General features: G+C 40.8%; 2 protein-coding genes across 3 annotated transcripts; one reads left to right on the top strand and one right to left on the bottom strand.

The window, feature by feature from the left end:
• The first annotated feature begins 1 nt into the window (after nucleotide 1).
• Nucleotides 2-14,506, top strand: AAMP (angio associated migratory cell protein). Of its 2 annotated transcripts, none has more exons than XM_083349264.1 (11): nucleotides 2-189; nucleotides 1,361-1,486; nucleotides 2,706-2,825; nucleotides 4,890-5,029; nucleotides 6,426-6,570; nucleotides 6,800-6,883; nucleotides 7,434-7,549; nucleotides 9,027-9,115; nucleotides 10,634-10,724; nucleotides 11,848-12,002; nucleotides 13,742-14,506. In XM_083349264.1, exons 1-11 carry the CDS (start codon nucleotides 60-62, stop codon nucleotides 13,815-13,817), a joined length of 1,272 nt encoding a protein of 423 aa, XP_083205390.1. In that variant the 5' UTR covers nucleotides 2-59; the 3' UTR covers nucleotides 13,818-14,506. The 2 variants fall into 2 exon arrangements, with proteins under 2 accessions (XP_083205390.1, XP_083205391.1); XM_083349265.1 differs by having other exon boundaries at nucleotides 80-215.
• A 1,842-nt stretch (nucleotides 14,507-16,348) lies between these two features.
• On the bottom strand, nucleotides 16,349-22,498 carry GPBAR1 (G protein-coupled bile acid receptor 1). The gene is made up of 3 exons (XM_083349882.1): nucleotides 20,428-22,498; nucleotides 19,151-19,417; nucleotides 16,349-18,420 (listed from the first exon to the last, which is right to left on the bottom strand). The coding sequence occupies exon 3, from the start codon at nucleotides 18,345-18,347 to the stop codon at nucleotides 17,394-17,396; it is 954 nt and encodes a 317-aa protein (XP_083206008.1). The 5' UTR covers nucleotides 18,348-18,420; nucleotides 19,151-19,417; nucleotides 20,428-22,498; the 3' UTR covers nucleotides 16,349-17,393.
• Nucleotides 22,499-26,843: the final 4,345 nt, after the last annotated feature.

Consider the following 26,843-nt stretch of genomic DNA (forward strand, 5'->3'; position numbering starts at 1 on the left):
GAGTCCCGAGCAGGACGGTGGGGACGCGTGTCCGGTGACGGCGGGAGGTTGGAGTCAGCATGGCGGAGCCCGGAGAAGGGGAAGAGGTAGAGCCGGCGTCCGAAGCGCTGTTGCTCATGGCCAGCGGTGATGGGGAAGAGGATGCGGAGGAGATCGTGGAGGTGGTGGATCTCGAGCCGTCTGGACCGGGTAAAGGAAAAGAGAGCGATTATTGGGTAGGACCCTGGAAACCAAGGGTTTGACGCAAGGCACGAGACTAGAAGATGAGGTTTCCTCGTAAGAAATTTGGGGGAGAAAAACTGTCCCGGACGTCAGGAAAACTAGTGGAGTGGCATAAGTTTTTTTTTCTTAGAAGGAAAGATGATGATAATTACACTTGTTACTGTTTAAATTGCATTCTTATAGAAAATAAAAAAGGTAAAGGTTCCCCCGCACATGTGTGCTAGTCATTTCCAACTCTAGGAGCTGGTGCTCATCTCCGTTTCAAAGCCGAAGAGCCAGCGCTTGTCCAAGGACGTCTCCGTGGTCATGTGGCCGGCATGACTAGACGCCAAAGGCGCACGGAACGCTGTTACCTTCCCACCGTAGTGGTCCCTATTTTTCTACTTGCATTTTTACGTACTTTCGAACTGCTAGGTTGGCAGAAGCTGGGACGAGTAACAGGCGCTCACTCTGCTACGCGGCACTCGGGATTCGACCCGCCAAACTGCCGACTTTCTGATCGACAAGCACTTAGTCTAACATTCTTTCTAAGGTAGTCCTCAACTCACATCAGTTCACTTAATGACCCTTTGAAGTTACAAAGGCACTGAAAAAAGTGACTCATGACCATTTTCACACTTAATGACCGTTGCAGCATCCCCATGGTCATGTGATTTACATTTGGATGCTTGACAACTGACTTATTCATGATCACCTTTTGCAACCTTCTGACAAAGTCAATGGGGAAAACCGGGTTCACTTAACAACCGTTTTACTAATTTAACAACTGCAATGATTCACTTAATAAACGTGGCAAGAAAAATTGTAAAATGGAGCAAAATCACATAGCAAATTTCTCACTTAGCCACATAAACTTTGAGCTCAGTTGTGGTCGTAAGTTGAGGACTGCTGGAGAGGGATTTTGGAAATGGAGCTTGGATATTTCCAAACAGCTTTCTCTGTGAGGCAGTTTTTTGACTTGTGCTTTTTAAAAAATGAAACAGAGAAGTGGCTTTATGTTCCTTCTTTAGAAGGGTTAATGGAGAGATCAAACGGGTTAATGAGAGAACAGAGAGATCTGTTACTACATCTGTTCCACATATGAATCTAAGAGTTGGCTGCTGGGTAATTTTAAAACTGCCTTTTTCTCTCACTGCAGATGATCTGGCTGATGAAATAGAAGATGTGGATTTAGAAGAAGACTCTGCTTGGGAGGAAGATGAGGGGGTGGAAGAAGGCATGGAGGCTCAGGATGACAGTGAGGTCACATTCTCTAAGCATACAGGTGAGCTATTAAAGGGATAAGGGAATGGCTTTTTCCTTCATTAGTTGCTCCCCAAATTAAATGCTTTGTCATTTAGAAGCTGGGGAGGATTCTGCTAATTGGTTATGAACTGCCAAGGCTGGAATTGAGCAAGAAGTTTAGAATGAAACTCTTCCCCATGAATGAAAAAGATGGATTCTTGTATATGTGTGTGTATATCAACATACTTTACATTGCCTGTATTTATGATAGCCAAATGCATGTGCACAGACACATTCTGTGCTGTCTCTTTACCATGTATGGAGGGACACCAAGTATACGCCAAAATTTATGTTGTGTATGTGTTCAGTGTGATGGTCACTGATCACTAGCACAATTGGTTGGTGTGGATCATTTATTTATCACTGACTTGTATCTGTACCTATTAATGGACCAACTCTTATTATAATTACTTCCATCCATAGTTTAAGTGAAACTTGTCAGACGCGCATAAAAGGGATATACACAATTGTAAATAAAAGTGCAATAAATATATTGTAAAATATATTTTATATTATATATTTTTTCTCACAGAATAGTTGATAGTTAACAGCAATTTGATATGCCAGGAAAAAAAGGAATCTATGGTTCTTTTCTCTTAACTTTCTCCCTCTCTCTTTAGCGTACTTTCCACAGGGTTGTTGGCAATAATGATTTATAGGTTACAAACCACAAGGGCTAAACTAAAATCACATGATGGCTCACTGTAATGTGTGCCAATAATGTGTGCCAATAATGGCTTGCTCTGGAGTTCTATCTTGGCCATTGAAATCAAGCAGCGGTAATGTGAATTGTGCTGGATTCTGTTCTAAGCTGAAAATAAAATATGTCTTAAATGACTAGCTATTCCTTAGCAACAAAACGTGATATTCCTTATAGAATAGATTAACTCTTGAAGAAGAACTATGTCGAATTTCTTTGTTACTTTTCTTAAGGTGCTGCTGGATCTTTGAAACAAAAAAAGAGGAAGTGCTGGCTTCTATAGTATTTTGCTGGGTTTCTATTTGGAGGGTTTCTCAAAGACAAATCCAGTTCTAGCATTAAGCAGATAAGCTAAAGTCTTAAGATAGTATTTCCTGAGAGAGGACCAGTGTCCTTTCCCAGACTTTGGCTTTCATTGATTTGATTGTTCTGAATTCATTGACTACCTTTGTTTATAGGAGATTTCTTCTATTACCATTGTTCTGTTAATTCTCCACAGCTTCAGTTTTCTGTGTAAGTCTTGACCCAAAGACCAACACTCTTGCTGTGACAGGTGGTGAAGATGACAGGGCCTTTGTGTGGCATGTCAGTGATGGCGAGCTCCTTTTTGAGTGTACAGGTGAGATGTGCCAAAAGCAGAAATCCTTGCAGAGTGTATTGGCTGGCAACATTGTTTCTGATAGGTCTCACATTATCACACTTGCAAAAACAACAGGTATAGTAAACATATTTTTGGTATCTTGATCAAAAGGCATATAGATTTCTTGATCTGTGCGCCTTTTGAGTGAATGGCAAGACCTCGAAAAAAAGGAGCCAGCTTCCATTTCTTATATAAAGGTAAAGGTTCCCCCGCACATGCGTGCTAGTCATTTCCGACTCTAGGGGCCAGTGCTCATCTCCGTTTCAAAGCTGAAGAGCCAGTGTTTATCTGAGGACGTCTCTGTGGTCATGTGGCCGGCATGACTAGACGCCAAAGGCGCACAGAACGCTGTTACCTTCCCACTGTAGTGGTCCCTATTTTTCTACTTGCATTTTTACGTGCTTTTGAACTGCTAGGTTGGCAGAAGCTGGGATGAGTAAGAGTCGGTCACTCTGCTACGCGGCACTCGGGATTCAACCCGCCAAACAGCCGACCTTCTGATCGACAAGCTCAGCGTCTTAACCCAATGAGCCACCGCGTCCTATATAAGCTGGATTAATTTCTCCCCACCCTAATTTTTCCTTTTAGCATTCAAATCACTGACTATAGTAGACCATGTGTGAATGGTTATCCCAGTTTTCTCAGCTTTGTGTCCCCTAATGTGTGGGGTTACTGTTTCTATAATTTCCAGAAATCCTGGCAAGCAGGTGTGAGTGTGAAAAAGGGAAGTGTGCATATATGAAGTGTGCAGTGTATGGAAAGATAGATTATGTAGTAACAATAGCTCACAGTGACTCTATTGCATTTGTACACACATATATAGTATATACATAGACACTGTATAGTTTTATTAGGCTAAAGTAGGAAGGATGGTATTAGGAGTAACATTGCCCACATTAACATTAATGTTTATATAGTGCTTTAAGAAGTCTACTAGATTGATTCATACATTTCATGAAACTATTTGACTGGCTAGCCTCAAACAACTTGTGAAGCCAAAACTAACCATATTGTGGCTTAGTGAGATTATTTGTCGCACTTGTATGCTGCCCATCTCTCAGTGATGCTGAGTGGTTCACAACAAGGAAATTACAATATAACAGAACAAAAAAGATGGCAAGCGGGATGAAATGAGTGTCTCACTTTCCTTTGCCGAAGAATTGGCAAAAGAGCCAAGTCTTCATAGCTCTTTTAAACAACTGCACGGGGAGGGGGGAGCATCGAGATCTTGAGGGAACCTCATTCCAGGCACTGCTAAAGAAAAGGCACAATCCTGGAGTTCTAAGAGATGTCCTTGTTTAATTGAAGTAATAAGGTGTGTGCCATTATATTATTATACTATGGAGAACATTTTTTTCAGTATTATTATCCTGATACTACAAGCGTGTCTGATGAAGGGAGGCAATTGGTATGAGGCTTCAGATGGGTAGCCTGTAGAGAAGAGGGACATACCTAAAATTTCCAGAGAAATTTTTGCCATAGATAAAATAAAGTTTCAGTCAAATATTTCCTGGACCGTCTTTGGATACGGTCCTGTACTGTTTAGCACAGGAGCAAATGCAATTTAATAAAATAGGTTTCACTTATTGAAAACATGGAAAGAATATGAAGCCCATCTTCACTCAACATTTATTTCTTGTGGCCAATCAGATGTCTCTGCAGTGATCACTAGCAGGAAATATCTGCTTCAGCCAATGTTCCCCTACTTTCCCTACAGAAGTAGTATTGAGTCTCCAAGACTGATGGCATGTGATAGATCTGTCTGCACTGAATTTATCTAATCCCCCTTTAAAGCCATCCAAGTTACTGCAGTAGGTTTACACTCTTAGCCGAGGTGGAAAGTTTGATAATTGATGGAATAAGGAGACACCAGCTGGACATTTTGGAATTGCAGGATACAAAATAGTAATGCTAAAGCTTAAATTAAGTCCCAATTCATCTCACTTTTGCAGCCAATTGCCATACAAATCAGTCTTCCACCATTTGGGCTCTCTAAAACCTGCCTGCCCCAAAACATGTTCGTTTTCTTCCCACTGTCTCTAGGTCACAAAGATTCTGTCACTTGTGTTGGTTTTAGTTATGACTCCACTTTCGTGGCCACGGGTGACATGGGTGGACTCATTAAAGTCTGGCGAGTCGACGCCAAAGAAGAGATTTGGTCTTTCGAAGTGGGTGACTTGGAGGTGAGCCTGTGAGTGCCATGGCAAAAGCTTTGCCTGAAAAAGACAGCTGACTTTCCCAATGGAAAGCAAAGCAAACTTGATAAATTATGGTGGCGCTATCCTTAGAGAGGGTAGTACCTTTTTTGTAACCCACATAGTTTTGTTAGAGTTGTACCAATAAAGAAGAATATTTGCAGCTCAAGGCTGAAATGAGGGGTCTTTGATGCTGTCTGAGCTTGGTTGTTTTCTTGCAGATGTTTCATGAAACATCTGCAAGAAAAACAAGCTTAAGAGAGCACCAAGGGCCCTTCATTTTTTAAGAGTGGCTATATTTTATCTTCTTTTTCATTGGTAGAGGGGCTTTAAGGAGCAAAAGCATTATAAGTCATCTAAAGATGTCCAAAACACTCATTAGAGTCCTCCAAGATCCCCTCCGCCTGGGGAGATGCTTGGGGGACAGAATAGAGGCCTAAGCTGCAATTCTTAAGATACCAATTCCACTCTTAAACTTCTCCAAAGTTGAAAATACGTTTTAAATGTCCCAAGAATTTGTCCCCTCTTACTTGTGAGATGAAATCATCTCTGCTACATTCTCTATAGCTCCCAGACAGAGTAGGAAGGCAAACATGGTCCAGATCAGAAAAAGAAAAAGAAAGACTGTTTCCACCTGTCCTGGCTAGTTCCTGTTTCACCGAGTTAAAATACTGGAGAACTTGAAAGACTATAAAGTGGTATATGCAGTTTTCTCCTTATTGAAGAAGATCGCTTTCCTTGCATGGTTTTCAGGAAGTGTAAAATGTGGCCTTTTCAGAATTGGATGAGATCCATCATTCCAAAAGAAAATTGTCACGCTGAGTGAGGCAAGGAAGGGGGTGTGTGGATGAGCAAGTTACCTCTGCATCTACCACCTCCACCATCCAGTGAAGCTAATTTAGAAACCTGACTTACATCAAGCCCCTTTCTACTAAATGGTTCTTTATAATAAACTGTGATCTTTCAGATGTTATTTATTCTAGTTCCTTAGAATAACCTTGTATGATTATGAGCTTCCTGGGTGATCATTAGGAAGCCTGTAACTCTTTAAGATGCTATTTGAATCCAAGATAATAAACTTTTTAGAGATATGCTTAGGTTTTAGCTGATAATTTCTCACACTGGCAGAGTTCACACTTGACAGTAAGCCATAGTGTATACATGTGTTGCTTTCACTTAACGCAAATGAACCCAAGAATTATATATTTTTTATGGTTTAGCATGAACTGCGACTCTAGCCAATGTAAAATATTCGAATACTCTGGTTAAAATAAATCGGGTCATAAACGAAACAGGTGAAGAATGTGTTGATTGACTGAACAAGCAGCCATTTTCTTTCTAGCTTTGTTCCTTTCCCAATCTGTGGCTTACTTTCTTCTTCCAGTGGACAGAATGGCACCCCCAGTCCCATGTCCTTCTGGCTGGCACAGCTGATGGCAACTGCTGGATGTGGAAGATCCCTAGTGGAGAATGCAAAACCTTTCAAGGGCCAAATTGCCCGGCTACATGTGGCCACGTCCTCCCTGATGGTAAGGAGAATTGTTTTTGATGTTAGAATTGCTTCAGTAATGGGACTACCCCAACACTTTGCACTTCTGAACACATCCTCTATTTCCTTTCACAACGAGAAACAACATGGGGTGGGGTGTTTTTTTTTTTGGAATTTTGGTATAGAGGTGGGAAAGTCCTTGGGCCTCTTTAAAATTAAGTTTGTCTGGATATCCTGGAAAATGACTAACACAAAAATGCTTCATGCAGGGAGAAGGGCTGTTGTCGGCTATGAAGATGGAACTGTGCGCATTTGGGACCTGAAGCAGGGCAACTCACTGCATGTTCTGAAAGGTACCAAATATTGTGTGGAAGAAACCTTCAGCTCACCGGAGCATAATAACCTGCATCCTGGTCATCTCACCTCTGCTTAAAAAAATTGGCTCTTTTGCCCATTTCTGTCGCTTTAGATTTGCCTGTAAAGTAGGGTAAGCCTCATAGAAACATCTCTTTTCGTGTCTCCTCATGAAGGATAGTGAAAAGAGGATACAGGTTCTCAAGGAAATACAGAATACAACGATACTGATAGGGCTGGTCAGTTAACTGTATATTTTATTGTGCAGCCAGCTCAGGTTTCCATTTCTGTGTAGTTCAGCAAATTGGAAATACCAGGAGTACTTTCATACTCAAATTGGCTCTGAGGTACAGTCATAGATTTTGTTTTTTTAGGGGAAAGCAGAAAATGAATAAATCAGCATTGTAAGTTTACATCACTAACGGGGCATTGTGGTGTTTCTGTTCAGAGAAAACAGGAGTTTGAGAATCAAGATGTTAGCCAAGATAGCACATAGGAAAGGAAAACCTTAACAGCCCTTTCATTGGCTGGCTGTTCTTTGTCTTTCAGGTAACGAGGGCCACCAGGGCCCTCTAACGTGTGTGGCCAGCCAGAAGGATGGCAGTCTAATCCTGACAGGTTCTGTTGACTGCCATGCCAAGCTGATAAATGCTGCAACTGGAAAGGTGAGCGCTTCCCTCCCTCTTCCTATTAGTTGTCCGGATGTGCAAAGTATCTGCTTGGTTCATTTAGATATAGTTGTTTAGTCGTGCTGACAATTATACTTTTGTCCCAAATTTACTTCAAGGTTTTAACTTTCTTCCCCCATTATTTATCCAATTATCGTATGAACTCATTTGAAGAGAATGAAAAATTTTATTTATTTATTTATTTTATTTTAATTCCATTTATATCCTGCCCTTCTCCGAAGACTCAGGGCGGCTTACAAGCTTAGCAGTAGCCTTCATTCTATGTATATGCCTGCTTATTAGGGCTTTCACACACACCCACAAACGGCATTATTACAAAGTCAGCTTAATTGCCCCCAACAATCTGGGTCCTCATTTTACCTACCTCGGAAGGATGGAAGGATGAGTCAACCTTAAGCCTGGTGGGATGCGAACCTGCACTAATTGCAGGCAGCTGGTGTTACTTAAGGAGGCATTAGCCCACTGCTCCACCAAGGCTCTTTTAATGCTGCTCTGGAGCTACCCAATCAACTTCTCTGGCGGCTGGGGATTTGAAGCTGGGCCAGTTTGGTACAGTGGTACCAGGCTAGAAACTGGGAGACTGGAGTTCTAGTCCTGCCCCAAGTATGAAACCAGCCATAGCACTTAGATTTATATACCACTTCCCAGTGCTTTGCAGCCCTCTCCAAGCGATTTACAGAGTCAGCATAATGCCCCCAACAATCTGGGTCCTCATGTTACTGACCTTGGGAGGATGGAAGGCTGAGTCAACCTTGAGCCAGTGAGACTCGAACTGCCAAACTGCAGGCGGTCAGGCACTCAGCAGAAGTAGCCTGCAGTACTGCATTCTAACCACTGCACCACCATGGCGTAACAAGGCGCCTTTGTGTCAGTTGCTCTCTCTCAGCCAACGGCAAACCACTCCTGAAACTAATTTGGCTTGAAAGCACACACGCTTTCTCACTGCTAGCAAAGTGACTTTGGCATCCGAGAGGAAAAGGTTCATTATTCCATTTCAAAGCTGGAGAAAAGTTTGCCATTAAATCATGCCCACCCACGATTGCCCCACGTTTTGCCAGCGCGAGTGACGCCCGAGCAGGAGGTAGCTTTCAGCTCCTGTATCTCCAGATCCAAATTTAGGATAGGGGTGTCGGAGATAGAAATAAAATAAAAAACTTTAGCCATAATCTCAAGCTGCATTTCAGAGTCACGGTGTGTGATAAGAGACGTCTGATTGTGAATGGAGTCCTGATCGTAACAACCATTTTGTAAGCTGGAAAGTCCAGCCAGAATTTGTTGGGAATCAATGGCCATTGGTGTGTACTTTTCCAGACTTTTTTTTTTTGCATTCTTGGCTAAGATTATAGGGTGGTTGATTTTATTACATGAAGCATTTATCCAGCCTGTACTTCCAGAAAAGTATCAGTCATAATGTTCTGCTTCTTGACCATTATTGGCTGCCTCTTTCCTGCAGGTGGTGTCTGTGTTCAAGGCAGAGAGCAACCCGGCAGTTGAGGAGGAGGCAGAATCCAACTCAGTGGAGTCCCTGGGTTTCTGCAATGTGTAAGTATTTATGGGGAAAGAAGATGTGACTATGAGTTTGGTACAGATGGCATTTTTCTTTTGCTCATAGACACAGTGAGTAAGAGTAAATAAATAGTCAATTTGGCCCAGAAAGGAACATTGTTTCTCCGAATTGGCTGAGGTTCTAAGTCTCCTTCCCAGATCTTCATGATAGCAGATCTGGATGTGGACCGCAAAGATGAAGGAGATATATATATTTTCTGGCATCTTATTTCTTTCTGATTCCAGAAAAACGTTACTTTAATTCTGCTTTGGCTTTTAGAAACTACTGGGAGATGATCACATGTAGGGAATGTATTTGGCATTAACTACATGCTTCAAAACCATTTCCACCCTTAAGGGCCAGTACACTGCTTTGAACCAGCCCTCTCCAAGTCTTCTCTAACCATCCTCAATCAGACAGCAATTAAAGGGAGATCTTGGGAAGATGATCTACATGGCCTGTAACCAATTCTACCCTTGTGCACATCAGAACAGGCAAGGTTCCTAAAAGCCAGCATCACATATGATGCACATCTAAGCTTCCACAAAGGGGAGAACGATGGTGTGGACCAACCTTGACAGTGTGCTTTTCTGATGATTGCTACGTGATTTCCCCCCACCAAGAGTGTGAAAATCAGACGAATACTTAGTGCCCAGGAGCTCTTTAGCATACCAAGAGGAAGTAATGCTCTGATGATTTATCTAATCTTTCTACAGGCAGTCCTCAGACTTACAACCATCTGTTTAGCAACTGTTCAAAGTAACAATAGCACTGATAAAAGTGACTGATCAGTCCTCAGACTTGCAACCGTCACTAGCATCCCCACAGTCACATGATCAAAATTTGGGCAGTTGGCAACCGGCATATATTTACGATGGTTGCAGCATCCTGCAATCACGTGATCAACCGTTTGCAACATTCCCTGCTGGCTTCTGACAAGCAAAGTCAATGAGAGGAGCCGGATTCACTTAACAAATGCATGGGTCACTTAAGAACTGCAGTGATTCACTTAATCCAAAAGAGCCTTGGTGGAGCAGTGGGCTAATGCCTCCTTAAGTAACACCAGCTGCCTGCAATTAGTGCAGGTTCGCATCCCACCAGGCTCAAGGTTGACTCAGCCTTCCATCCTTCCGAGGTAGGTAAAATGAGGACCCAGATTGTTGGGGGCAATTAAGCTGACTTTGTAATAATGCCGCCTGGGGTGTGTGTGAAAGCCCTAATAAGCAGGCATATACATAGAATGAAGGCTACTGCTAAGTTTGTAAGCCGCCCTGAGTCTTCGGAGAAGGGCGGGATATAAATGGAATTAAAATAAATAAATAAAATAAAATAATCATTGCAAAAAAAGGTCATAAAATTGGGCACGACTCATTTAACATCCGCCTTGCTTAGCAATGGAAATTCTGGTCCCCAGTTGCGGTCGGTTGTAAGTCAAGGACTCCCTATAGCTTTCCTACAAAACTGGGCAAGGCAAGTTCCAGGATAAGACCTTCTCTTTGGCTTTCCTGTTGCAGGATGCCACTGGCAGCTCTCGGCTATTTGGATGGGACCTTGGCTATTTATGACCTTGCCACGCAGACTCTGAGGCATAAGTGCCAGCATGAGGTAACGGAGCATGTTGTGATCACTGGGGGGCATGCTAGGAAGGAAGGTATTCTGGCACAGATGCATGCGACCGTTCACAGGCTGCTTCTCATAATTTTCTGGGTGCTCTTTGAGATTAATGTTCAGGAGGAAGGAACTACTAGATAAGTACCCCCTTAACACCTTGAATTCACCAAGAAGGCAACTTATAACTAGTGCAGGTTACATGAGCATAATAAGACCTGCCCACCACTGTTCACACCCCTGTTCCTAGACCAGCTGTAGCCTCAAACTGATCTTCAAGAGCAGCCCTGTATAGTGTGTATTACAATTGTCCAATCTGGAGGTGGCAAAAACAAGAGTGATTGCTTTAGGAGCCTCCTGGTCAGATATGGGCTCAAATAGTGTATCACATAAACCTGTGCAAAAGCCCTCTTGGGCACAGCTGTCACCTGCTTTTTGAGGTATACTAGTTTCTCATTAAAAAGTGGAGTCTTTTTAAAGACTAGAGATGGGATCTCCCCTGAAGTGGGGTCAGACAAACAAAGCCACTCAGTCCCATCCAGGCCGACATAGCTTCTAGGCACTGGGTCAGGATTTCAGTAGCAGCGCGTGGTTGATCAGACTTGAGGTATAAAATTGGTTGTCATCAGACTTACTCTAGTTTAGGGGTAGGCAACCTCGGCTCTTTCGTGACTCATGGGCTTCAACTCCCAGAATTCCTGAGTCAGGTGACTCAGGGATTCTGGAAATTGAAGTCCATGAGTCATAAAAGAGCCGCGGTTGCCCACCCCTGCTCTAGTTAGATGATCTCATCTACCCAAAGCAAGCCTTATAAGATACTGTGGGCAACATACTGGAATCCACTGAAAGATCAAGGAGTACTTGGATGAACCCACCACCACCACCCCAACTCCACCAAACATGACCAGTACTGTCCCCATACTGTCCTGAAACTCAAGGGTAATAATCTGCTTTCTCCAGGGTCTTCTGAAGCTGACGCCCCGTCATTCTCTCCACCACCTCCCTAGAAAGGGAGATTTTCTGCAATGGTCTCCTGAGGGTGGGACAATCAAAAGAAAGTGTGAATTCTGGATTCATGCCAATGAATGCTACTAATGCATTTTCCACCTCCCATTTACAGTCGGGTATTGTGCAGCTCCTTTGGGAAGAAAGTTCCCCCGTAGTCTACACTTGCAGTCTGGACGGGGCTGTGAGGCTCTGGGATGCACGGTCAGGAAAGCTCATTAGTGAATACAGAGGCCACTCGGCTGAAATTCTAGACTTTGCTTTGAACAAGTAAGTACTTCAAGAGCTATTTTAGATTGGAGGATGCTGGTGGAAGGTGCTTGGAAGTGGCATATGGGCATGAAATGGAAGAAGGGGTATAAAAAGCTACATTACCTCAAGGTTTAGGTTGAGTAATTCACTCATGTTACTCCAGTATAGGGGCACTGGGATGTCATAAGAGGCTAGGGCTTCAGTAGGAAAATGGGCTCCAACTGAAATGTGTAGCAGGCTGGGATAGTCAGGAACTGGGTTGAATGGGAAGAAGAGTCGTGCTGTTTCTGGAGTGATTCTTGGCATAGGTGAAATAGTTTTCTTCTTTCCAGTTCCCTTGGTGGCGCTTATCATTTATTTTTGTGTTAGAATTATATCCCGTGTTTTCCTAAGGTGGCCATGGCAGTATATACAGTACAATGTTGCCTCCTCCCATTTTCCCCCCACAACAACAACAACAATAATCCTGTGCTCGGCTGACAGAGAGCGATTGGCCCAAAGTCACCCAGTGAATATCTGTGACAGAAGACTCGTCTTAACGCCAGCCCAACACCTTTATGACTACACTACATAGGCTCTCAGGAGTGGCAAGAACAAGAAAATAAAATGAATGATGTGTCAGAATCATGGGTTTAATATAGGGCAGACATGTCAAACACAAGGTCCGGGGGCCGGATCCGGACCGCGAAGTGGTTTTGTGTGGCCCGCGAAGCCATCCTGGAAACAGTGAGGGAATGGCCCCCACTGCCTTGGCCCTGGCCCAGAGACCCTCCTTCTGCCAGAGACCCTCAGATCTGTCCCACTCCTGCCCAGGCCCCCATAGGCACCCTTGATGCGTACCATGTAGAGCTGGCCACGCCCACCCAGTAGGCCATACGCACTCTAGCCACGCCCACCCAGTAGGCCACGGCCACCCTGACCATACCCCCCCCCCAGGGCAACCACAATGCTGATGCGGCCCTCCATGAAATTGAGTTTGACACCCCTGATATAGGGCTTCCCAAGGTCTTTGACGTTTTGACTTTCAGCTTATTATTTCTACTATGTGATTCCTTTTTTTACCCACTCACACTGGCGTTATGAAGATTAATTGCATATCCACTTGGGAACAAGCCGTGCTGAATTCCATTGGATGGATAAGCATCGACAGGATTGAGCTCATAAATGACTATGTGATTATTGGTTAATATTTTAAAGGACTTCTTTATATTAATGTTTTTGATCACTCTTAGTTGATGAATTCTTCCTGGTTATTTATGGGAGGGCGGCTACGTTCCTGCGTCTGAGTACTGATTTTTAAAACATATTCATTCCGAGCCTTTTGCCTCATCCTTTAGCCACAGAGTCTCCCAACTTAGAAATATTGGCACCAAAATAGTGCTTGCCTTCAGATTTATAATCAAAAAGACAGGATGTGCAAGGAAAGGAAATTGCGATGGAGGAGGAGAAAAATAAGCTGATTCATAAAAACAGCATTGTTTATATTAGCATTATTTATAATACTTTGTATAATTTGATAAAGAGTTGCTGCTGGCTGATATTTGAGGAGTAGCCTAAACCAACTGGAGTCTCAGCAGAAACGACCCTGTTTTTCTTGTCTCTCTTTCAGCATATCTTAACTTAATATTTGATTTGCAGTATCATGATATTTTTTGCTTCTTTCCTTTTGTTTTTTGTTTGGCATAAACATACGTATTGAGGCGTACAGTATATATGTGAGTATATGCGTATTTAATCATCTCTCTCTCTTTTTGCAGAGATGCTTCGCTTGTGGTTACTACTTCTGGTGATCACCAGGCCAAGGTGTTTTGTGTGCAGCAACCTGACCGCTAGCATTTAGGTGACTGAGCACCGCAAGGGGAGCGTGCCATGTGACTGATATCAGACATACCCATGGGACTCTGGCAGGGTGGATGGGGTTAGCCTAATAACATCCTGCAGGGTGGCAACTAAACATTTCAGAATAACCCTTATTTTGAAAAGAAAGCTTTGCCCCCCCCCCTCAATTGATTGCTGGGGTTTTCTACAAGAGGCTTTTAAATATTTAAATCCCTGGTGCTTCGCAAGCAAAGCTATGAGAAAACACAAGTGGGTGGGGCTTGGATCAGGATCTGGGCAATGGTAGGCACTGAAGTGATGTATCTCAGAGGAACCTCCATACACCTCCCAGCTTCAACGAGATCTCTCGCATAATTTTTGAAGATACATACATGGAGATCAGAGATATCACCTTCCCCTTAAGATGGGACAAATGGACTGTTACGCAGCCTCTGAAATGACAGCAAGGCTCATCCTTCCCTTTTCATTTTGAGCTTGTGCTTCCCCTTCCAGCGAATCGTGTGGATTTGTTGAAAGCCAATCAAATGATGTTCCTTAGATGATGCACAGGCTTTGGAACTCTAGTGGAAACTGAGCATGTCATATCCTGGACTTGAATGCATGGACCTTTCGGTGACAATAACAAGACGGCTTGTTGTTACATCTCTATGGATGTTAGGACAAAATAAAAAGGAAGACTGTCATCTTGAAGGGCTTGTTTGAATTTGTGGCTTGCTAGACCATGGTTGCACGGACTAGATAGTTAGTTTGTGTGGTAACCAAAGACCAGCCTATTGTCCTGAAATGGGCAGGAGGGAAAAACATAAAGATGTTGCATTGTCTCATGCCAGGAATATAACAGTAAGGAGTGCATCAAGTGGAACCATGTAGCCATTCATTTTGGCTGAAAATCTTTTAGGATAAAGATACCTGAACAGTGGGGTGGGGGTGTCACGCAAATGCTCCCTACCTTTCAGATAGGTGCTCATTGCTACAGTAGGTAATGTAAACTCAAATTATAGCCAAGTACTGTGTTTTCCTTGATGTTCAGAGAGATTTAACTCCAGTCTGAAAGAGAGGCTAAAGAGGCTAACAATATAAAAGCAATTCTACAATGTGCTTCTGGTAGTGGGGGTGGTGAGGGTGGTAAGGAACTACTACAAGATGCAAGGTTGATATTTAAGAGCCTACTCAGCTAGAAAAGCGAGAGCTAGAGTGAAACAGCGGTGGGTGATCAGGGTTTGCTACCAAACAAGTGAGTTAGTTATAGTCTGGAAAGTAGCGCTGTTGTCCAGTGCCTTCATTTTCTCAATGACTTCGGTTTTTTTAGGCAACTCCAACTATGCTACTTGCTGGGTTTGCAGGAGTGGTCCAGTACAGCTCATTGCCCAGATTACTTTTACTCCAGTCTCACCAGGGAGCCCTTGCACTATCAGACTTTTGGCTGGTAGGGCTTAGAAGGTAGTTTAATTATAACAGCATGCTTGCTGCTGCCTGGATGTCTTCTTTTCTGTCAGGTGGAGCCTACTAATATTTCCGATTCTGACTTGCCCTGCAATCTATAGTGGGTTGTGCTTAAGAGGATTTTTGATCGCATCTGATATAACCATCCTTTGGATTCTGCTTTCAGACAAATGTTATCATTGACTGGAAAACAGAAATGTGTATATTCCCCCAAACAGTGTACCAATTAATCTCACAATGTGTTGGGTTAACCAGAGTTTCTCAGTAGAGACTATCCTTGAAATACTTATCCTTTCTAAGCTGTTGTGAAACCAACAAGAGGCAGTTTCCCCCAACACTGATCATTGGAATGCTGTTTTTTTTTACATAATCTGACCATATAAAGCCCTTAATGAAACTGTCCTATGAGATTTTCTCATCTTTTGACATTCTTTTCCTTTGCATGAATAAGATTCAGTTCATAGAATGAAGAAATCAACAGGTTCAATATTCTTAAATTTTCTGCTGGTTAATGACTGCAATAAAATTATTTGAATTTGAATACTCTTAATTATGACAAATATCATTGTTCCATATATGCTTTGCGTCATCAGATCTATGGTATAAAGGATTTTTTTAAAAAGAGAAACCTTTAGTTATTATATGTGATTGGAGGCCCAGCATCCAGGCCTGAGTTTGCTACCCCCAAACTGCTCTACGCAAGGAAGAAGGAAATAGGAAATTGGCTTGATGTTTGATAACTAAAGATGGAAAGTGGAAATTCCTAACCTGAAAGATCGCAAGATAAGAGGTAGTAATCGTTCCCAATCCTGTTTTAAAAGGAAATTAGACCAATTAAGGTCATGAGAACTATATTACCTCTTTAATGAGGACATTATGTCTCTTAGTCTTAGGCATTAATAAGCATAAATGGCAACCCAGTCTACTTCTGACCTTCTCACAAGCATCTGCTTCTTCTCAGAAAAAGATAAATGGAGTTTAAATAAACCTGCAGGCTAAAAAAAAACAGCCCAAGCTCAACTTAATGAAATTTGCCACCAAGTCATCAATCTTTAATGATTTCTTGCCTCTTGGTAGCCTTTATCATCAAGGTTCACACAAAGCACAGCTATATTCACCCTTGTTTCTTAGGAATTTAAAACACACACCCCATTTAGTAGTTAGCAGAAGCTTCATTGACTTGAGACAGCTTTAAAAAGTTCTTTTATTGCAAACAAGAACATCTAAGGAGCCCAGCATACAGTATTAGCTTTAAGATATAAATTCTTAGTATTTTCAGTCAATGAACATTTGTCCATTCCATTCCCAGCCTTGAGTTGGGAGTTTCCTGCTCAGGGTTGGTTCAAGAGTTCTGATTCGGTGAAACAACCCTAGTGCTTTCCTCACCTGTTTCAGCCCTTAAAAGTCTCCAGCATCAACTATAGACATAAACAATCTCTACTACAGTGGCTGCCATGTGTTGATGATCTTGAGAACACCATTTTAGAATGCGATCAGTGGTTTTGGTTTAACCTGCTTGTGCAAGTTGATCCCATTTTGACACATTCATATAAAGAACCAATGATTCAACCCAGCTACTGGATTTACAAATGTCTCAATGACTTCCCAATATCCTTCAACTGCACTGCAAGGAATTTAAGGAACAAGGATTGTAGCTAAGGCCGCTGAAATTCAGTTGCTATCTTCTGTTCTGAGATTCTTACAATGGAGAACAAGGGACTTCCTTCCATGCCAGGAGAAAGTGGGGGGTTAATGTGAGCAGCAGGTCTAAAAGGCAGCGATTCAGGAGGAGGGGATTTCAATACAGCTGTGTGGGAGAATCTATTCACAACTGTGTCCATTGTTTTTCAACGTTTCCAATTTTTGATAGCAAATCAAAGTCAACGTGTTTTCAAGGCATTCCAACCTTCTTTGTGTTCTAAGGACTGCCAGCAAGGAAGAGAAAAAGGAATGTTCTTTCTCTTTCTTCATCCATTTTATATTTAGCTGAATTTTTGAACTGGGTTGTGGGGAACCCCAACTGGAAGCAAACATTCCAATTTCATTCCAAGCTGAAGGGAGAAGATTGAAGCATTTGTGCTGCTGAATGGGTGGATGAGGGATTTGATGACTTCCCACTGGAAAGTATCAGACTGGATTCGTAGGAGGTTCGGTGTTATTGCCATGGGGCTGATTATTTTGTTTTTGTTTGCACCCCTGTCTTCGGCAGCAGGCGCTATAGGCTTTCATGGCCATGTCACTCCAAAATTCGGTGTATTGACGATTGCTAAGACTGAGAATGATGGGTATTGCAGCAGCACTGGCAGTGCCAATGCAGATAACAGTACCAAGGGTGGTATTCTTCTTTACTTCTAAATGCAGTGAGATATTCAAACAAACAATATATGGCACCCAGCACACCAGGAAGATGAGAGATATACTGGCGATACTCTTTGCATGCCTCAGTTCCAGTTGCTGCTCCAAATCTGATGGGGTCTGACTTTGATTCACTGAATTAAGCAGTTTTTTAATGTTTTTAAGCTGCTTTCGGGCTATGCAGAGCATTTGGATACCCATTGCAGCTATTGCAAAGATGATTGGGATGATGAACACGTAGGTTTCCACATAGAGGTAAGGCCAGGATAAGATTTGTTCAACAGAGCAGGAAGTCTCATTGGGCTTCCATTGGTACCAAGCCAATGGCATGGAGGCAAAACTCAAGGGGGACACCCACGCTAAGCATATGTAAAGACCAGCCCGATGATAAACCCAGGACAGGTGGTAGTGCAACGGATGACTGATGCATGTATATTTAGCATAGTGCATCACCAGCAGATTGGCTAAAAAAGAGAGGAAAAGGAAATTGGGAATAGCATAATGTGCAAAACACCAATAGTTGCTCGGAGGCTTTCCAAATGACATTTTGGAGACTTGGGGAAGGGCTCCCCCTGCCAAGAGATCAGCAATAAGCAAACTCAGGAAGAACCAGTTGATGGTACCATGGAGCTTGCGATTAAAAAGGATCCCAAGTATAATGAAAACATTGGCTAGAATGATGAAAGCTGATAGGAGCTGGAAGAATATGGGTATAAGATCTTCCATCTGAGCATCTAATCAAGAATCCACAATCTTCTGGGCTTCTGAAATCACTTCCTCAAGGAAATAGGAAAATAGTCTAAATAAATAAAACCAGGAGATATATGGCTTAGTATTTAGCTTTCTTTTTAAAATAATGACTAGCTATAGAAAAAAATCAGTAACATTGCATTTCTTAGCTATTGTAAATTACACAGTGATATACATTCTATAAAAATAAAATAGGCTGCTCTCAATACTGCGAATACCCTAATAATGTACTAATTAGTGCAAAACTTCTATGACTTTAGGTAAACCTTGTAAAAGAAATCTTACAAAAAGTACTGCATAAATGATAAGGGTATGGTTAACCACAACAGAGAAGTGAATAATTGCAACTCCACATTTCAGAAATTTAAAATGCAGTCCTGGTATACCTACACAAAAATAAATCCAGTAATATATTGCCAATCACACATATCTAGAGTAATTACTGCTAGAGAAACTTCATAACACATGTTCCAAATGTGATTTTTTTTAAAAAAAAGATGGATTTGGAAACATTCAATTGTTCTATATCTTCCTCAACTAACAAAACCAGAATGTAATTTGGAGATGGTGATTTAAACATAATTTTTTTGTGAAAGTGCACAGGGTCTTTTGGAATGTGATGTCATCACACAAGAAAAGTGCAGCCAATGCAAGAACAAACTAGTGCGCAGTACGTAGATCTCTTTCGCTCACATTTTTTATATCATCCCACGTGCTTCTTTGCATAAATAGCCCTTTTCCACTAATTTTTGAAAACAGAAAGCTTAATTTTAACTTACTTGGAAATCACTAGAAGTGGCTGTTCTATCTATAGCAGTAATTCTTCCTTGAGACCCATCTCCTTAGAGAATGCTCTTGAGTGTAGTAGCCATGTACTGTAGGAGACCGAGCAAGGGCAGAGTTGAGGACAGACACAGTGCATTTCCTTTCTTGGGGTAGTAAAACCTTCCCTCTTCTGAGCAGGAACAGGTCAGTTACTAGGAAAGATGTCAGGAAACTGGGGTGGGGAGGAGACTTCCATGGCATCACCTGTGGTTGCAGTCACTCTACAAGCAAAATCCACAAACACCAGGAATGTTATTTTAACAAGCTCATAAAGAAGCAGCAAAAGGCACTTAGAAAGAAACTCTTACCATCTGGCTAGTTATAACAGGAGTCAATTAAGCTATTACAGTGACAGAATGGCCAGCAGGAGAAACCATCCTCAGTGTGACACCCTCTAGTCTTTCTCAAGAGGGAGAAAACAAATTGGGACCTTCCTGATGGAAATGCTCTGAACATCGGGAAAGAGAGAAAAATGTGGGAAAATCCCACTGGTCCTTTTGAGAGGCCAGGTAAACAACTGTTGAAACTGCTTTCCCAGTTTCTAAGGAGGTATGTTTCATTTTTCCCCTGATCAGAAATGGGGAGCCCAATTCACATCTACATCACTAAAATATTTATTTTTATAAGCTGCTGGTAGTTAAACTCTGAAGCAAAAGTTGCTTCTTGGGCAGAGGTTAATATGATCTCACAGGTTTAAAAGTAATAATGGGATATTGCTCATTATTTTCTTTGTTTTCAAATGAAAAACCTATTGATCAGTAGCACATTCAAATAATTGTAGCTTAGGATATATTGTGGTAAAAGTACTTGTAGAATAAAATTAGATATTTTTTCCTTACTTTGCAGTAAACCATATTGTAGTGTACTCAGTAGGGCTTACTTCTGACAATTATGCCTAGAATTGCATAAAAGATCCAGTACTGAGGCAGCTGAATGTCTTTGAGAAATATCATTTTCCCCTGCATATAAACAGTATTATTATTCCTTGGAAGAAGCCCAGCTTAACTCCCCTCCCCTGTATTAACCATAAAATTAACTCTGTTTTAGAAATATTTTCCTAAGTGCTCTTATTCGAATTATATTATCCCAAGGCAGCATGTACAATGGGATAATATGACTCACACATGACAGGAACTGTCTTCTGACAATGTTCAAAAAGGCCTGTATGTGCTTAACCCCAATCAAAATTAAGGACCCAACACTGTATTCACAAAAGGCTAAATTAACTAACCTTTTGCAAATCTCGTCTAGACACAACAGGAATCCTGTGGACGTCACCACTCATCGCATCCAAAATGTAAGGAGAAGGAGTCAGCACGTTCTGCTTGGGGCGACGTTCTCCGCTGCCAAGAGCTGGTCTTCCTTCAGCTTTAAAACAGTAACATGACCTCTTCATCCAACCCAGAGAGCAGGCAGTCAAAAAAAATCCCTTCTGAGGAACAGGAAGAGTCCAAATTGCTATCAAAGAACGAGGCAGGCGTCTGTTTTTTGTTCTGGCCAGTCACTTCCTTTAAATTATTTGTCAAACCCAGCCTTGAAGATTGCTTCCCTCAGATGCTCAGCTGCCTCCTGGTGGCTCTCAGTTATGGCAGAAAGTGCATTATTGCCAGCTAAGAGAGATGGAAGAACCTGCTTTTTAGCGTGGGATGCCATCAGCACCTGCCCGCTGAATAGCAGAGTGGTAATGTTAGACTATTTGCTTTAGTCATCATTTTAATCTAATGAACCAGTTAAAATCGATTTCTAGCTTTGCGGAGATAAAGACTGGGATGTCTCTTTCCTTGTGCTCTCTGCCACATTGAGACTTTGGGTACTTTGCCCTTGACAAAAGACCAACTAAGAAAGAATAATCTTTGGGTTTTCAGTCTGAAAGATGGAAGAGAAGTACCGGTAGCCACTGATTTTGTTCTGAAAAGTAATTAACGTACAAACAGAATACATAGTAGACAACACTACCAGTGTAATACAGCCTCCGTGTTAAAAATTCATTTTGGACTGCGGATGTCTGAAATAGCTGCCTAATTTTTGGATTTTTCTCTTCCCCCTCCCTTTTTAAAAATCTAATTTGCCTAATAAAAGTTTCTGGAGAACTCAAAAGTCTATCATCTGAATTTAAAAATAGATTATCATTTTGTAAAAGATTCCTCTAAAGTGCTTTTGTTTTCATAAAGGAAAGCAGAACCCAAACTGAGTTTAGCGCTCAGCTCAGAAATCCGTTCTTTCTTCCTCTTCTGCATTTATTGAGATTTTGGGTTTGTTGATACGCGTTTAAAAATGATTCTATTGTGCTGTTTATCTATAACAGCTTGGTTTACAAATATGGGCTCAGCCAAAGCAGTCCTGCCTCTCTCTCTTTGCAGTGTCTACCCCCCCCCCGCCCCCGCCTTCCTGCTGAGAGAGAGGCGGGGGGGGGGCATGGTAATCTAGCTGATCTGCGCCTAAGGTGGAACTGAAACTCCCCTTCTTCCGGTTTCTAGTCAGACACCTAAATCATTAAACCAAATTGGATCCACATCTGGAATACCATAAATGCCATCCACACACCATAAGGGTGATTTGCAATGTAGATAAATATTGTGGTTATTCCAGAGAGGAAGGTTTTAGGATATAAACAACCTATCTCATTTAGGTAGAGTTTTCGAGGAGTTTGTTGTTCAGAGAGAAATCATCTCTAATTGGCAATATGCTTGGGGTTTCTGTTTCTTTTATACAGTATCTATGCATGTGTTCATTCTTTCTATAAAAATGAATATTCCTCCTTAACTGAAGGAGGAAAAAAATGGAATCCTGTATCCATATGATGATCCGGTTCCATCAGGGCTATGAAAATGCATGTCTTTCCACAATATATTGAGCTGCAAGCTCCCAACTCCATTTTAGCCTAGTCTGCAAGTTGTATGAAGCAGTCAGTATCTTTTAATTGGTAATCCACCTAGATGCACTCAAGGTTTTTTAGTTCACCACTGGTTGGATTCAATGGGGAAAAAATAAATGTAAGAAGGATGTTGCTATACAACTAAAATGAGTGATTCCCACAGTGGTTTAAGGAACAGTGCTTCCATTTATAGAAATACACATCTAGTTTACAAACTCTGCAGATAACGTAGGCTCTAATTCCCATAATCTCAGCCTGCATGGCTGACCCTTAACGGGAATTGATTACAGAGGATGTCCAGTGATTGCCAAATGCTTTTTAAAGCCTTGCATCTGCCTTCTATATTCTCAGTTATGTTCTCAGCTCTCAGCTGCTCAAGAAATTGGTTATACGTATAAAAAATCATAATGTTAAGTCTGTCTTTACTCTTACATACATGACCCTTTTGAACCCTTCCTAAATATGCCCAAGCAAACTGTATTGTGGCTTAATAATTCACAAAACATGCTAAAGCAATGGCTGAATTTCCACAGTATGATGAAACATCAAACACCTAACTCCATTTTAGTCTGGACTATCTTATTGTAAGAACCCAGCTGTAGATGGATGGTGGAAGCAATCTAATTTAAATAACTAACTTGTCTTTTATGGGACTCTTGCTTATTTTGCAAATGGAGCAAACACACTTGAGGTAGGGCGGAGAGTTGTTCTCATGCTTTTCAATCAACTCATTTGATCTTACTGAGGAGGATTTGAATTTAAAAGTCCAGGCTTCCTTGCCTGCCTTTCTCCCTCTAATACATGGGTGTCTTAAGTGGGTTAAGGTTGAAGGGCCTGTGGCCAAGATGTCTGGCTTCTATTAGAGAAGGGGTGTCAAACTGCCAGCCCACGGGCCGGTTACACCATACAGAGGCCACACCCATCCCAGTTCCAGCAATGCAAAAACAGTCACTGTAATATGACAACATCAAAAAAGCATTTTCTTAATCCAGGTTTAGGATTAAACATGAGGCCATCCTGTGCATTCCTTCAGCTCTGCCTGAATGCTATTTATGCTGCATTATTTCCTGAAAATTATTTTCTACTCTGTGTCACTGAACTTTGCTTTTGGTCTGCCGCTATAACTTTTCCACATATTTCCACAATATCAATCTCTACTTCTGAAGAGGAAAAAATTAATTTCCAAGGTTGCTTCTCTTGTGTTTTTTGCCATAATAATTTCTTTAAGCAATTTCAGTCTTTGATAATTCTCACAAGAACGTAAATGTTTTTATTTATTTATTTACTTATTTTTCAATTTTATATAGTTGCCTATCTCACAAAACAACTGACTCTGGGCAGAGTACAACAAAGTTTTAAAAAATACAATTCACAGAGCTTGAAAGAAAATTTGGAACTTTGTTTCATACATGTTGACAGTGGCAATAATCTTATATGCACACAAATGGAAAGACACATTAATTCCCACAATGGAAGAACGGAAGGTGAAAGCAATGGAGTTGGCAGAGATGGGAAAATTGACTGTTCTAATTAAAGAGAAGATTCTATCTACGGTAGTTTTGTTTTGGAAATGCCTTTTGGACTTTGTATGCAAAACTGAAAAAAAATAAAACTTTTTTTTTATTTTTTGATGACTATATTGACTTTGTTGTTATAGAAACGACTTGAATTTATTTAGAAATGTAAAGCAAAAGGCTGACATAATTTTTTCTAGTGCACTGAAAAAAGTTGAAATCACTACTTTTTTCTTTCTTCCTCTTTTCTCATTTTTTAATTTTTCTTAACTTTTGTTTCCGTTTATATTTTATCTCATAGTAAACTTTAATACAAAGCTTAAAATAATCACAAATAACATTAAAAACAGTAAAGACTATAAAATGCAATTAAAAATAGGTGAAGGGATGTTAATAATAAACATGACAAAATTTTAGCTCAGGAAAGAATTGAAAAAACCATTTCAGGTTTTTAGCTTTTTATATAGTCAATGTGCTTCTTTCCCCAAGCATATTATCTCATGCTAATTCAACAAGGAAGCATCCACATCGAGTAATTTTAGATGCAAAAGATTTACATCCTCTACCCATAGTGTACACAATGGTGCTGTTAGCCCAATATGTTTAAGTGTGTCAATGGAGTTTTTAATATGTTGTAGAAAATTCAAAAATGGTTTAGCTGACTCACAGAAGCCCAAGGACAGGGAAGCCAGATGTGGACTGAAAAAAAAAAGTGACACTCAAGATCCGGATAAAATAAAGAGTTGAAAAGAATCTTTGAGGCATCTAGTCCATCTCCTTCTCTGGTATAAGAATTACTGAAAGAACAGATAGTTATCTCTCTTTTCTCTGAAGACTTCCAGTGAAGAAATCTGTCTTTTATGTTATAATAGTTTAAATATCTGAAGATTGCTATCATGTCTTCCCACAGTCTTGTCTTTGAAAAACTTCAATGTTTGTATATTGTTTTAAAAAGGCGGCCCTCTAAAATAGGCTTATTTTATCTTCCATCTTAATACCCACTTGAATGTTTGTGAACATTTTAAATGTAGACTGCTTTGCATTCTTCTCATTCTGTGGAAAGTATCAATCATGGGCTTACATAACGCCATACTTCCATTGCAAAGGTCCACTTAGCCTTTTAAGGACAATAATGATTTAGCTTCTTAAACTGTCCTCAAGACTGCCTAGTCTGTTTCTGAAGTGACATAAGTGGACAGTTAACATCCCGGATATCCGGGACTAGATAGAACAATTCAGCACCATTCTACTATCCAAGGAAGAATTCTATTCCTGGTCTAAAATAACTTAATTTGCTTGCTTTATATACCGTACAAGACCGACTTTTTAAAAGGAGCCTCTGGAACTGATTTTCTCTGATCTTTGTGGTCTATTTATGGGTTTGGCTTCTTGGTCATTGTGAGATGAGGCTTCTCTCAACATGGCTCCTGAAATACTTCTGGACTATAAATTTCATCACTTCTATCAAACCAGAATGGTAAGAGTTACAATCCAAAAACAACCAGGGTCAAGGTTGGGAGAGACTGTAATTAGATATAGCAAAAAGACATAGGAAATGCTTTAGTATGATAACAGATATCTCAGCCGAAGGGATTTTCATACAGATTTTAGGTGTTATCTTTTCCCATATAGATAATAATTCATTTCTTGTGTAGTTATTTTGGAAATATCTATGAGTTTTATTCTTATGAAAAATATTTCAAGTCCTGCTTCCACCTTCAGCTGTTTGTTACAGTTCTCAGAGCTTTCAAGGTCATCCAGCTGACTGCTTATCTATGTCTTGTCTTTGTGCCAGGTCTATCCCAGGGATAATATACTAAAGAATTTTATCTCTATTTCGCCACTAGATGTCACTCTCTTCTGAGTAATAGAAGTTTAAATTGAAAGTTATTCATAATTTTAGTCTCATTCAGTTATTTCCAAGCGCAAATTAATAATTTTGACAGTTGATCAAATTTAGCAAAACAATGACTTTATATTACTCATGGTTTATTATTCTGTATTCTCTATTCCCATCCCTCTTAAAGTTTTCTTCCTGCTGATTTTGTTTGTCTGGTAGGGCGGAGGGAAAGTTCTCTTCCTCCAGTCACACCTGGGGAGTTCTTGCTTTGGGAGAAATTATCTATTCCAGGGAATAGTGTTAAAAATGGTAGAGAGAAAGAGGCTCTTCTTACCCAGTCCCACAACACACTGTTATTGATCCACTTGTAGGGATAATCCTGCCCTTCCCGGGTATCAGTAGCTTTTGGACAGACTGCATATATGCGGTCTGTCTTTCTTCTGTGGGTTTGGAGGGATTTCCTTGGATCAAATGGGCTGACTGCCATCCTCCCATGATCGAGGGTCCCCTCCTTTCTTGTCACCTCTCCGGGGCAACTTTTGGCCCTTTGGGGCTCCCCTGGCAGAAGGAAATCAGCTGTGGGGTGCGGAGCTTCGCTCTCCCTACATCTGTATCGCTATGATGTCAAACCGGAAGTCCTAGCTATCAATGATGAAAGCTTTTACACATCCAAATTTAGTTAAATTTGAAAACTCTTTTAACATGTAAGGATATTCTGAATACAGATAGGAAATTAAAATCTAAACAAGAGTTAGAAAATGAGGGCATTGACTTATCATGGCGGCCCCGATTGCAAATGCAAATGACAGAGATGTTAAAGCATATGGCTTTTATAAAGATCAGACAATGTTTGATCAGGTGTTGTTCACTTCTGATGAAAAATAATTAAAAAATTGTATAATTTTCTATTGAATTTAGAAATGGAAGATGAACAAGTGAAAGAAACGATTATATCAGCAAAAAACTTTGGACATAACATAGAATTAGAGAAACAGCAAAATGTTTGGGAAAGAAATTACAAACTGACAATGGCAACTTCATATGAAGAAAACTTATATAAAATGTTTTATAGATGGTATTTTCCACCTGTTAGATTAGCAAAAATGTTTAAAAATATGTCTAGCAAATGTTGGAAATGTAACCAAAATCCTGGTACATATTATCACTTGTGGTGGACATGTGTAAAAGAAAAAAATATTGGACTAAAGTACATACCTGGTTAGAAAAAATGTTAGGCCTCTCATTTTAAAGTTTTGAAAACTAAATAGATGCTGACACCTAGTGGCAGATGAAGATTATGACAGCTATGATTTCCATAGACAACTTGCCAAAACCTGGGAAAAGCTAATCTGTGTTTGTGAACTTCAAAGCTTTAATAATAAAGAACAGCTGTGACAAAGAGAGAGACAACAATCTGG

The sequence above is a fragment of the Vipera ursinii genome, assembly GCF_947247035.1.
Source record: "Vipera ursinii genome assembly, chromosome: 1".
Taxonomy (NCBI): Eukaryota; Metazoa; Chordata; class Lepidosauria; order Squamata; family Viperidae; genus Vipera; species Vipera ursinii.

Excerpts from the sequence above, each read along its gene's own strand:
- GPBAR1 (XM_083349882.1), bottom strand. The coding sequence starts at position 18,347 with ATGGAAGATCTTATACCCATATTCTTCCAGCTCCTATCAGCTTTCATC.
- AAMP (XM_083349264.1), top strand. The coding sequence starts at position 60 with ATGGCGGAGCCCGGAGAAGGGGAAGAGGTAGAGCCGGCGTCCGAAGCG. Across the intron at positions 7,550-9,026 it reads TAAATGCTGCAACTGGAAAG|GTGGTGTCTGTGTTCAAGGC; the intron begins GTGAGCGCTTCC and ends TCTTTCCTGCAG. Across the intron at positions 9,116-10,633 it reads TCCCTGGGTTTCTGCAATGT|GATGCCACTGGCAGCTCTCG; the intron begins GTAAGTATTTAT and ends TTCCTGTTGCAG.